We start from the raw sequence: 13,728 nt of genomic DNA, 5'->3' as shown, positions 1-13,728 counted from the left end.
ATTGTACCATGCTGAGGATTCACACTGAAGTCAGTGGGACTACTCATTCTTTATGCAAATCATAAATACAAAACTGAGCACTTAAGTTTACTGAGTGACAGATATATAGAAGTGTATTTTATGTGAACGTATTTGGATGTTTAGCTTGTTGGAAACAAGCAATGTGATATGCCTGTTGCTTCTTCTTGTCTGTTGGAAGTATTTTATAGTTCGTATATGTCTGACTTCTCTTTCATCTCTCTCTGTCTTTTTCTCATGTCTACTGTACTGACTGCCAATTTCCAGTGCTTAGATTTTAAGCTTTGAATATTCTTTTTTGTTGTTTTCCTTAAGAGATTTTAAGGTGGATTTTATGGCTTTTACCTTTGACCTTTTTAGCAGTATTTTGAATTATTCTGAAGTTACCTGAATTTTTTTTAAATTCCTTCCTCTCATCTTTTTTATTTCCAGTTTTACCTTGCTTCTTCTCTACATGTATGTTTTGTGCATTTTCTCTCTGTGTTGTTGCTTCATATTAGTTTATCACAAATCTTGAGTTTCTTTCACTTATTCTTGCTCTTTTGTACACTGTTAAACAGAGCCTTGGGAATATATTTTTTCTTGACGTCTGAGGTGCAGTTTCAGAAAACATGAGAAACATACTATGTGAAAAAAACTTTTTGCTTTTTAATTAGGAAAAAAGCTGATATCTATAAAAAGAATGAAGGAACAGAAGTGTTTCAATAATCTCCTTTCTCTTCTGTTTTTCTGTATCTAAGGAACTGATTCTTTAAATAATTATTTCCAGGCAATGAGAAACCAAAATGAAAACCTCTTTTAAATGAAGAATTCTACAGAGTTATAGACCTGCTTTTCTTCATACTGATGTCTTTTCTTACGTGCATTGATATGAGATGGTTGGTTCTTGTGTTCAGTGAATGAAGATTCACTTCACTGGCAGAATCCCTCCTAACGACATTGATTGGTTTTGTTTTGTTTTCAGTGCAATGAAACTTCCTTCTTTTTTGAAGCACGTAACAAGGTCACATGCAAATATCTCTGGAAATGCTGTGTAGAACATCATACGTTTTTCAGGTGAGCAATGAAGTTGTGGTTTCATTACCAAAAGGAGGGAGACTATATTGAGTAAGAACCTTGTTACACCTACAGAGTGGTGTAACACAGGCTTGCTGCCTGGAAACACATTTTTGCTTTTGATTATAGAATGGTCTTAAAAGCTGATGCCTTCCCTTTTCTTACAATGATGTGGAACGATAATTTTAAAATTGGGTAGTTTGGTCGTTTCTTTTGTCTTAGAATACTTTTCAAAACAGTATCTCAGTTTGCATAAAGTAAGCTTTAACAGAAGTATCCACAAATGAATATGGCAGGATTTAAGCAGCCATATACATTTTTATGTATTTAACCATCGAATTTTCTGTAGCAGCATTGACTTGAGTGAGGCCTTTGGATTTCAGACATTACTATTTCCTACAATGTACAGAAATTCCAGGTTTTGATAGAAAGACTCACTGAATTTCCATAATGTTTTGCTTATTGAAGTGTATAAAATGTTTCCAATATTACACATCTCAAAACACTTTCTTTTACTGTTGTAAAAACACTAACAGATACGGGCAAGGGTGTCTAGCTAGGAACCAGTTGATGGGATTCTTGGGGCTGGCTTTAGCAGTGCTGTAAATGAGTAAGGTCAGAATCCCTCCTGTGGTCTCCTTACTGTGGCATGATGTTTTTGCCTGCTCGTGTGAAATATTAAGTGAAAGGCTGCTGTTGCCAGCAGTTTACAGTAGACCCCGAAATAAAAAGTTGTGTAGTCAAAAGACAAGGGAATAAACATGTGGCTTTGTGGAGCTCTCAACCCCGAAGGAGTCTGCCTGGAGGTAGGGATGAAGAGTAACTAGCAGAAAATTATTTTTTTGGAACCTAAAATTTATATTTCTCTTTTATTTTCTTGGGAAGGGGACTGTAATTGAGACCTATCTATGTAACTTACTGTGTTGTTTTATTTTTCAAACTACATAGAGTGCCAGAGAATGAATCAAACTCTCTGTCAAGAAAATTCAGCAAGTTTGGATCCATAGGTTATAAACATCGGTACAGGTGAATTTATTTCATTGTTTAAACTTCAGTTAATTCCTTCTTCATTCCTTCTTTTCTCCTCTTTTCTTCCAATGAAAGAAAAACCCCACCCAGACCATGACTCAGAGCAGTTCTGCTGACAAAACATGAATCAGGGCCATTTTAACAGACTCCCCTTGGGAGTCTGGCAGTTTTGGGGCAAATGTGAGTTACTTCTCATTCTCCAGATCCCCAGAGTTGGCTAGGGCCTGCTGTAGCCCGTAGTGAAAGTGAGAGCAGCCTTGGCAATGCTTTAAGTCAAAATCTCCTTTTAAGTCCTGAAATTATGTTCATGTCCTAAAGGGTTTTTCCTGACAACTGGGGAATACCAAAAGGAGGAGGCATGTTGGCTGCCGCCTTTCTTCTGGGAATTAGCAAAGGGTTGGTGCAAAGAAGTGTATAAAGTCTGTAACAGTGATACCCTTCTTTACAGCTGCATTTGAGCTATGGCAAGGGCTTTCAATCTGAATGGTTATGTTTAATCCTGTAGCAGTACTGCTGGTGCAGTGCTGTTGATTTAAGAATAAAAATGAGGGCAGATCTGAAGAGAGATGGGGGTATCTCTTCTAACTGGAATAGCTGGCAAAGCTGGATAAGCATTCAAGGCTGCAAGCCTTGAAAGATGCAGTAAACTTCAGACTAAGGATGTATAGGGAGCACTTAGTCTCAATTTTAGCCTGACCTAACCAAGCTGACAGTGTGACATGAAGGGCAGTTAATACTGTGATACAGAGGAAGATGTGACAGGGAGAGTGGGTTTAAAATCCTCCAGCTGCTGTGCCACAAAGGACTAGAAGAATATAGGATGTAGTTAAAATTGTAAGATGTCAGAAGCCCAATAGTTTTTACTGAGTTTTATTGAGACTTTATGTTTTTAAGTCTGTTGAAATGACAGAGTTTTTGTCTAGTGAGTAAGGCACTTGATTTGGCAATTGGTGACCACTGTTTTAAATCCAATTCTGTCACATTGGCTGAGCAATTATGAGCCAAATAATTTATGGTCTGATTTTTAGAATTGCTTTAGAGTTGCGTATTCAGTGAACCTGAAAGGGAGGGTGGAAAGCAGTAAATCAAAACCACATCTGAAAGCCAGGCCCCTTTCTTATTCCATTTTCATTTTCCTTGTTGGTCAAGTGGGGATAAAAATAGTTTTTCATCTTTTGGAGTTACTTTGAAGCTGCTGGGTGAAAAGGCGCTATTTACTATGTTGGCAAATTGTAGAGTTTTTTTCCATGGCCTGCAAATGTACCAGGTTTGTTTAGATTTATTTTTGGCTTGTCTGTCTGTCTGTCCTTCCTGTCTGTATTTCCACCATCACTCAAGGACTACGTAGATCATAATGGGTAAGGCTGGCAATCATTAGTTAGGTGTTTTTTTGTCACTGCCTCTTAGGAAGACTTTTCTAAAACCAAGAAAACCATAACCCCCAATTTCTCTAGCAGCTCCTGGATTGGAATTAGTATCTGTGGTAGGTGCTAATAGCAGTGTGTAATAGTAGCTCTATTACACTTGTCATCAGTCAATCAGAATTCATAGTCAACTGTCTGTTATCCTTGGAAGTAAGATCTTGCTTGTAAGGAAGGTGTAACTGATGGAGAGATGACTATGCCAGTGCTGAGCCTGAGCTCATGTGACTGAATGTCGACTGTCTCCAGCCAGGATCACTGGTGTGTTTCTGTCCCATCTTCTTCAACATATTTCAGAATAATCCAGATTATTTGGGTTATCACATTATCTGGCATGATCCAGCTTCTTCTTACTGTAGATAATAGGAGAATGATTGTACTGCCTTTAGGGTTTCTAGTTGGATCCTGACCCAGATAACCCTGTCTATGAAACTGGATAGGAGTTCAGTGGATTCCTACCAGAGTACTGCGGATGAGAGTTTCCTCTGTGGGACCATTTCAGCAGATTGGAGCAGAGCACTAGTGCTGGGGAGGAGAAAGCTTTGTACTTACCTGGACCTTCCAATCAATTTAAAAAAAAATACTACGAAGCAGTTAACTATGAGTTATTCCTGCTGGTGGTGCATTCATCTTCTTGCATTCGGAAGTTTGTCTTCCTTTTTTAAGATATTTCAAGGGTGATCTGTGATATGGCTTGCTATGTTAGGATGATGGTCATTACTGACAGCTATGTTTATAATGTTAGTTTTGTCTAGAACACATTAAAGTATATATTTCCCTTCTAGTATGAAGTGTTCCCTGTTTTGCTGCAGGGATTCTTGAGGACTCCCCCTGACCTGAGTAGCTGTTCTAGTAAATGTGGGTTGTGTCATCTAGTTGCACCATATTGATTATACAGTGTTAATGATAAATAGTGATAATCAATTGGTGTTTGACGTGTTAACTCTCACCTTGGAATTCAGAGCAGCAGTAACAGCACTTTCATGTGCTTCAAAAATCTTCTCTTTGCTTATCCATCAGCTTTGATTGTCTTCCCCCTTTGCCTTTGGTGCCCTGTCACCAAAAGCAGTGACAGTGCTGTGTATCATCATTAGCTCAAAGCAGAAACCATAATCCCACCATTTGACTGTGTTATGTAAGGGGACCATAACATTATCTTTTAGCCTTTTTTTTCTTTTTTTTTTTTTTTAATCTTCTAGGTACTTCTTATTAGGTGGCAGAAAGCTTTCAGGAAAGCAATTTCCTTGTCTTAAGATCAGATGCTTTAGTTAATACCAAAGGAGATGTCAGTGTGAGTGGAAGGTCTTATCCCCAGATGTTTTCTTAAAACTGCTTCTGGAATTTGCAAGACTGGCGTGATTGCTGAACTTAAAAGCTGAGTAGAAGTGTTTTCTGGCTAATTTGGGAGAAAAAAACCCATTAAACCGAGTATCAAAAACCAGCATTACTGTGATCAATGTTAGAATTTGGGTTTTTCTTGTCCTTTAATTCTTTTACAAATTTTGAGAAGATAAAAATTCTGCAGTGCTGACTACCCCTGTGGGGCTATTAGTGAAAATACAATCATCCTAGTGGAGTCTATTCACATAACTCAGAAAATCTACATATGTAATTTGTATAGCTGCTTGGCACTTGCTAGTGTGATACCTAAGTCATCAAACTGCAGGTGTTTAAGCAACTGGGAGTCAATACTAACAGTTACTTCTCTTGTGTAGTAAGTTTCCAGAGGCAAACATGGGAGTTTTGGGGAGGAATATGAGGCCTGTTTTACATTTTTGTTATGAATACTTTATTCTGCTTAGTCACATGGAGAGGAGCATTAAAATGAGCATAAAATAATTTATTTAATGTTAATAACTTATTTAAATTGTGCAATGAAGAAAAGCCTCACTGTAAACAGGAATCAGGACTTCTACTCAATTTATTATCATTTGGGCCTGTGCTAGTGAGAGTACTTTATTACAGTTTGCTTTGCATGGGGTTTTTCGTGCCCTTTAGGTTGTCATTCCACATGGCAGAGAAGTAGCCCCTTACTGACTGGAACTGAACAATGTTAAGTATGTGTTTTCCTGAGATAAAAAACTTACAGAAAGAATTGAGGAAGTAATCAAATTATTTAAGAAAATCTTATGTTAGAATATTCGAGGTTACAAAAGGTCGCACTAAACCAGCATTTTGTTTTAGTTGTTTAGCTCCTCCTGAAAATACCCAATATAAAAGAGATTGGCACAATCTGTTGATGATTCTGCCAATGACTGATTCAAAATAAAAGTCAGGGTAGTGCTACTCTGCAGAACTAGAGCTGGGATGAGAAGTGAATAGCTAACAAAACATGCTGCCCAAACGCCAAGCATTTTTTTCAATCTAAAGATCCTCTGTTTCTTGATTATTTTTCCCTGTTTCCCCATGATTTTGTTGTGTTTTCAAGTGGCAGGACATCTTTGCAAATGATCAGGGACCCTTCTGTGCAGCTCCCACGGCCTGACCAGAGCATTGAAAGAAGCCGCAGCAAGACTTACCCTAAAAGAACACAACAGACTGGTAAGTCCTTCTCTGCTGGGCCTGTGGAGAGATGTCTTCTTCTGCCTGTGGTTCATTTTGTTTTCAAGAGATGACTCAGAACTGCTGCAGTGTCCTCAAGGATCTCTCAGAATGGATTCTCTCTTTTGCCTTAAGGTTAGGTATAAATACTGACCTAACTGGATCTAAAAATTCCAGCTTTGTGGATAAAAGTGAAAGGGACGGTGTGGATCAAACATGATAAAACTCCATGTTTGTAGGTCTAATGTAAAGTATGAAAGGGAAGTTTGAAAACAGGCAGTGAGAACATGTTTTTTTCCAGGAGTCTGGTCTCTCGCTAAAGAATTTCATACCTGCGTTTCTTGGTTGGTATCCCATTGTTCCAGCTGCTTGACCCAAGGTGTCTCTCTTGTACATCCTCTTCCCAGTTCAAGAGCAGTATCCCTTTATTTTGATACTAAGTGGAACAGAAGGTAGTGCTATGCCCTCTGCAATTTTAACATGCTTCAGATGTGTGAGCTGGAAATCTGTTCTGCACGCTGAAGATGTCAGGGGAAGCTGGAAATTTTTACAGATGTTAGAGGAAACGTGTAAGATTAAGCACGGATCACAGGACTCATGCCCAGAATAACGGATGTTTCCTGAAATTTAGTAATAGAGGCAAAAAGCTTTTCTAATGTCAAGCTCCAGTTCTACATGTGATTACATATGTACGCTTAGCTTCATCTATGACAGCAGTCGCGCAGATTTCAGTTGAACTCATGCATGGAGTTAAGTATATGTGTATGCGTGTGAGCAGTTAGAGAAAAAACTTGTCTGGGCTTTAAAATGTAAGCAAGCATCTTTATCATGGGCTAGTACAGCATTATAAACTTTTGAGAGTCCCCATTTTTAAAAAGAGAACAGGTATATACATCTGGAAACCTCCCATGTTTATTCCAGATGCCTTCTTTTGACTCAGGAACAAAGCTGATGTGTTCTGCCTTTTAGCTGCAGTGGGTCCTCAAGTGCAATTAAAAGTATTGCCCTTGGAAAATAAAAGCAGTTTACGACAGATTCTTTTTTTTACATTTTATTTTATTTAGTTAAGTGTAAGAAGAGATGGATTACTTTCCTTTCTGATTGTGATATCTTTTTGTTGTGTCTGCAGTTGTCACTGGGTGCCTAAGAGGACAAGAAGCTGTTCACCCTTGAACCTAGTAGTGACTTAGACTTTTGTTAGCTGAGTTGTCCCATTCTTAGGGTGGTAGTTCAAGACGAACAGCATTTCCCACCTCATCTAGTCCCCAGTTCAGTTGTGCAGGAAGTTGTGTGGCTATTCAGAGGTAAACTTGTCAGCTGAAACTCAGCCCTTAGTCGAAAATAATGTTTGCCTTAGCTCAGGCAGTGAAAGTCAGTCTATATTGCTGCGAGGGTGTGTGTGTTGTGCTTGTTGATTTTTTTCAGTCTCTTTGACTGGAATTGTGAGGAAAACTGAAACCTTCCCATGGCCTGTTCTGATGTAGTGCGATGCAGAATTCTCTGAGCAACGTGTGTTTGTGGTTTTGGTGGATTTAAATGCTTTGTTTTACTTTAAGATAAAAAGGATGTTTTTTCACCATCTTACTCATATGTATTGTGTAATCTGTATCCTCCATCTGCGTTGTTTTGCTTTTAATTCAACGTAATTGATTACCCATGTGTTCCAAGTGTGCAGTCATTTTCCACTGGGGTAGGTGTATTACCTCAAATTATTTTTAAATTAAATGTATTTGTTTCATTTCCCACTTAAAATATGGGCTAAAGGAAGAGAGCTATGTCATTCAAATTCCATCTTTCCCTGTAAATAAGCATATTTTTTACTCTTTATTGTTTTCATTTTGTATTTGGGTATTCACAATGATAGACATCTAGTACTCTCTTTCTCCATTTAAATGAGCTTTCAGATGCTGAAGGCAGACTACTGCTACTTCTCCTCCATGTGTCAGACACCACATGACAGTCTGTTGCATGTCACTAGGATAAATCACCTTTTCACCCTTTCACCTAAAATGGTTCTTGGATATAGCAAAGTCCATTTCATACAATAAGTCAAGTCTATTTGATATATTTTAAGCATCACTTGTTTAAAAATACTAATCCAATGTAGATTTTATTTTACAGAATAATTTTTATCTTGGAAATGAGCCTGGGGGTGTAAACAGTCCTATGAGTTACTTAAAACTTTCCCTGACTGAAATGTATGAGAGAATAATATGACATTTCTTCTTAAAATAAATATTCCTTTTGCATAATGAGATTATGCTGATGGTTGTCATTGATGGCTAGTCCTTTGTTCTTAATTGTGTGTTTCTAGTATAGTGTAATAAGATTAAATATGCCTTGTTCAACATTTTAAACAGGGTGATTTTAGTTTGCATGTATTACATATTTCTTAAGGTGTTTTCTGCCAAATGCCACTTAAATTAGGATCCAGCTGGACATGGCTTATAATTTAGCTTTTTGGAATGAAAATCAGAGTTCCATTTATTCTCCCAAAACCCAGTAGCAACTTACAAATAGTTCTTATGCAGTATTTTCCTTCCACTTTCTCCAAGTTCAGCATCTTTACTCACCTGCTTCTTTACTTTTTTTTTTTTCTTGAGATTGCAAAATTAAGTGCATGAAAAGCTTCCTTTCTGCAGCCAGTTCTGGGTTTGTTTTGTTTTGTTTGTCTGTTGGTAAATGAGACCAGCCACAGCAGTGGTTTTGGGGGCAATTAGATGAACCAGTAGCTATAAATCCATAGCTGTAGCAGTCTGCATTGCCTCTGTTGTAGAGGTGTGTGTGAAGTGCTGAAGCCTCTAACCTCTGGCATCTCGTTAAAATGTTTTCCCTTGTTCCTTCTTTTTGTATACATGTTCTGGTGTTATTTGCAGTTACATAGTATGTGTTTTTTATATTTTTTTCTGTCACCTGAAGGTAGAGGTTAGCTGTCTTTTGCAGAGCTGAGTGACTAATGATGTTTCTTTGTCTCATTGGTCCATTAAAGTATGCTGAAGTCATTAGGACTGCAAGTTCATTAGGACACCAAGTTCACTTGGTGAACTCTGGCTTAAGAGTTGGAGTAGGTGCCAAGGCAATGATAGAAAATACTTACTTTTACATTTTCACTAAAAATTATTTGTTCTTTAAGAGAGGGATTGAAGGAGATGATACTGTGAACAGAGAGAAACTAGCTTTCTTGTATAAAAGCCACTGCCGTTGACTGATTCCCCTGATAGGATAGACAGTGTAGACAGTTTGGCTTTAGCATGGCAGATTATTTTCCTAGAATCCAGACTACAGTGGTTTAAAATGCAGTAACCTCCTTTTTGTCACTTGCTTAATATGTTTCATATCTCAGTTGTTCTAGGGTTAGGGGAAAAATCAGACCAGGAAACTTCAATGGCTATGTAATCAATGTTTTTATATTACTGCTTTTTTTTTTTTTTGGTGTGTGGCGTTTTTTTGGGTGTGTGGTTGGCATTCATGTTGGTGTTCAGTTGGAGAAGTTTTTCTGTTTTGTTCTGTAAAGTCTTATATGTGAGATATGTGTACCTTGTTTTGTTTGCTTATTCTCCCCATTTAATTTCAGCTGAGAGGGAGTTACAGTTGCATTTTGTTCTGGTTGCAAATCATAACTCAAACACGGAACAGGATGTCTCATTATTCTGTCTTACCCTCATACGGCAAGACTGATAATGTTCAGCTTTCGCAACACTGCGTAGGGTGAAAGCGTTCATTATTCTTTTGGCTGAATGCTGCATGCGAAAAGCTCCTTGGGAACGTCCTCTCTGGACAAACACTGATGTGATCAGACCTGTTGCTGTGGGTCTGAGCTTATTCAGCAGTGGAAAACACATTGTTTAGGGTTTGTCATCATTTGGTAGCTGAGGACTTGATTTGTCCGTGCGTTGCACACTGGGTAGTTATATAAACTAGTGTAAAGTTAAGTGCTGCCATTCTGATTTAAAAGCCAGTGGAGAATCGGGAGTGGGTATTAAAATTACAGTACTGTCTGTATTATAATAGTCCCTAAGCAATCACAGGCAGTCACAGTCCCTGCTCTGACTAACTTACATGTTGCCACAGATGCCTATTGTTACCCTGCTTCGCCAACCTCACTGGTAGCCTTGGTAGCTAGAACTGCTGGTCTGGCGCATTCGAAGTCATGAATCTTTTCCCAGAAAGTTGTGAGATTGGGCTTGAAAGTTAAATTTTAGAAAATGAGTATTGGGGTAATTTTATCTATTTTCTTATTTATTTACTTTGAGCTCTACACTTTAAAGTTTATTTTAAATCCTGGGTTTTGTAAAAGGATGGATGTGACTGCTTCTGCATTTCATGCACGTGGTGTGAGAAGCACAAACCCTTGAGGCTACAGGTTTGGAAACTAGTTTGGAAAATAAAGATTACCACAGAGTAGGCTATGCTAGTGTAGATATTTGGAAGTCCATTCATTTTTATAGGCTCTTAGTAACACACAGTGCAAAGCATGAGCTCTTACTGCATGTTTTCCTTTTGTTCACACTATCTTCTGCTCTTATTAATAGATTTAAATACAAACACTATTTCCAGATAACGTCAGTGAAATGGCTTTAGTTGATAAGAAACAGGCATGACAAGCTAATTAGTTTGCCAGGCTCCTGAGGTTTTGGAAATTTGAGTTTTTAAAAATGTAATAGTCTATTTAAATTGAATGCACCTATCAGCATCAAGATGGCTGTAAAAGGGAATTGAAGTGTGTACATTAAACTTATTGGAAAAGCTCAATGCAGTGAATGCTGACAGTAACTTATCTGACAAAAGGTAAACAACCAGGAAAACCTGCTACAAGTGAGATGTTCAAGATTTCTTGCTATCTAAGGTATTTTTGAGAGGCCTATTACCTTGGCATGCAAGAAACAGTGGTATAGATAAGTTATTGCAATGGGGTTAGGGTTTGGACAGTTTTTCTGGAGTCTGTTCTTTTATATTAGGGATACTGTATCATGCAGAGGTGTATGTTGGTAGAACAATGCTATAGTTAGTAAAAGATACACGAGGTGGAACATACTTGAAGACAATTATTACAGTTTCTGTAAGTGTGGACAGAAAGCTCCTAATTAAGCTAGTTATTTGTACAAAAGAATTGTACAGCAAAAGCTTTTTTTTTTAAAAAAGCAAAGCAAAGGGCCTCGTTGTGGGCAGTGGTGGAGTCAAATATGGCTAATATGAGGTCTTGTCTCAGTAGAAAACTATTTTGTATTTCTGGGTGGATTCTGCCTCTGTGTGATAGTCACTGGTATGTTGTCTTTTCTTGGTTTTCCCTCAACTAAATACTTGTTAAAACAGTAGAGTGGTAACCAGGGAACTCAACAGTGAGAAGGAGCTGCTGAATTTGTAAGGATTTACTGGTACTGGCTGCTCCAAAATCTGAGGTGCCCCAGGTAGACTCTGCAGCACCAGTCTTCCTGCAGGGCGCTCAAGGAGTTGCAAAGGCGTCACAGACTTTCTGCACTCGGGTGGACTGACTCTGCATCGCATGGCCCCCCACCACCTGACACCCAGAGATGACCGGGTGTCAGCAGAATGGTAAGGCTATTGCCAAACATAGCAAAAGGCCAGTTCTGGAGGTGGCTATTACTTTTATAGCACTTGACCCTTGGCTCTTTTTCTAGCAGTTGTTTCATAGCTATAACATGTTTTGGAGCATGAGTTCTTATTGCTCCATCCAGTTATGAGCACTCTGAGGGGCTTAATTGGAAGCTACCTCACTTACACAGTAGTATGTGAAGTACTGAAATTATTTCCTTTGTTCAAAAGAGTCATATCTTTGCTGATTTCAATACTTCTGTGGGCCATATTACTGTAGTGGGTTATTTTATGTATTTGATGGCCTAGGAAAGGCAAGCTAAATGTATCTGCATGCAAAACAATACGGTCTGAAACCCTGAGTTATCCTTGTAGTTTAACATTTTGACCTACTCCATTTCCATTTCACTACCAATACCTTCCTTAAAGGTGGGAAATTTTTGCTTCCTGTTCTCATGTGCTGTCATCTTTATTTATTTGTGATTTTTGACTGTAGGCATCCTTCTCCTTTTAGAGTTCAGAGGAAGAATTTTTGTAGCAAACTTTTAAGGCCTTAATGAAGATTAGGGATTCTTTTTCTGATCATTTTATCATCCACATTAATTCAAGAAACTTTTAAATTCAGTAATTCTGTCTTCTTACCAAGCAGGTCATAGTGGCAGTGTATCTATTGCTTCATTCTTGAAAACAGAAGCTAACTGTACGGGTGGATGTGCAGTGCTTCAGAGAGTATGCAGAGTTGGTTGTCTCTTATTGTATAAAACAGAGGGTTCATTCAAAATGCCAAAACTTTACTTTCCTTTCTATCTGTGAATCTGTGCCCATTCTGCATTTCCTTCTTCAGAATATTCAAAATTCTTCCTAGTGCTTATGCTTGCATAAATAACAAAAAGTGCCTTGAAGGAGCAAATATTGTACAAGACAGGACTCAGGCTGCTCCCCTCCCCTGCCAGGCATTAGTCTGAAAATCTAAGTAGGAAAGGAGTGAACTACATCATTAAAAGTGGCAAGGTCAAACATGTAAAGGGCTTGGCTGAGTTGCTTAACCAAAGGCGACTAATGCCACTTGAGACCCTCTGCAGCATATGAGACATCTGCAGAAGACTGCCAGATTTAACCTGTAGGAAAGGCAATTGATGGCCAGACAAGATGCCTTAGGATATCTCAAATATTTGTGTTGAAGTAGAGGAGAGTCCAGAGACTTTGTATGTGAAAGGGGTGGTATGGAAAGTTGAAGGGAGATCGTGGAGAAATTCTTTTTGTGGAGAAATTCTTTCTCTGAGATTGTGGAGAAAGCTCATAATGCAAAATCTCACCACAGCTTAATTTAAGACATTACATTTTCGTTTTAGCCAAATAAAAAGCGTTTGAGTTTGTACCACTATATTAACAACACTATGATGCTGTCGCTTGTGCCCAGAAGACATAGCATTTTTTCGCTAGCAGTCTTATAGGCTTCAGTCAATCGGTTTCATTATCTTCAATTAACATGCTCAGAATCCTGTCCAGAGCCAATGTACATCATCAGTGATGTTGCTTTGTTGTTTTACTTAACATTCGTTTCTGGGGGTGGTAGCAGTTTTGTAAGAAATTACTGAAATTGCCAGTTGCATAGTAAGAGAATGTGTGAACTGCAGAAAAATTACAGATTAATACTAATAGCACAACATGGAAATTAAAATTATATCACCAGCAGGAACAAACCTGTCTTGATGATTAATATATTACTACATACCAAGCTGAACAGAGCAGTTCTTTTTTTGTTCATGATACTGAGCTGTATACATCTGTAGAGCGTAATCTTATCATGCCACTTTGACGTTAACCCAGTATGAAATATCCAGATTCCCTTGGCCCTTAGTGCTCCTAAATAATGAATACACAAATCTGTTTCTTTGAAGCCTGTTATATGGGGGCTCAAAAAGAGGGGAAAGTGCATGGTGGTCCTGCTTCTTCAGGTTTCTGTTCATGGCTGAGGTGGGGACTTAAGTGCCAACAGCGCGGAAAGTGCAGGATCAAAATGGAAAAAGAGTATTGGGCACAAAATTGGAAACTAAGCAGACAACTTTCAAATAGTGGCCAGAAGTTTCTGACTCATCAAAGCTGAACC

The 13,728-nt window shown here is 38.3% G+C and overlaps 1 protein-coding gene across 4 annotated transcripts in view; it reads left to right on the top strand.

Moving 5' to 3' along the window:
- Nucleotides 1–13,728, top strand: part of EPB41L4A (erythrocyte membrane protein band 4.1 like 4A) — a 136,850-nt gene that overhangs the window by 89,869 nt on the left and 33,253 nt on the right. For all 4 annotated transcript variants that reach the window (XM_075488559.1, XM_075488560.1, XM_075488562.1 and 1 more), the window contains 3 exons: nt 983–1,074; nt 2,023–2,100; nt 5,953–6,065. In XM_075488559.1, the coding sequence (XP_075344674.1) occupies nt 983–1,074; nt 2,023–2,100; nt 5,953–6,065 (283 nt within the window). The remainder of the gene's footprint in view (nt 1–982; nt 1,075–2,022; nt 2,101–5,952; nt 6,066–13,728) is intronic.

The sequence above is a fragment of the Mycteria americana genome, chromosome Z (assembly GCF_035582795.1).
Source record: "Mycteria americana isolate JAX WOST 10 ecotype Jacksonville Zoo and Gardens chromosome Z, USCA_MyAme_1.0, whole genome shotgun sequence".
NCBI lineage: Eukaryota > Metazoa > Chordata > Aves > Ciconiiformes > Ciconiidae > Mycteria > Mycteria americana.
Note: the sequence above shows the minus strand (reverse complement) of the source record. Positions and strands in the feature narration are given on the sequence as shown.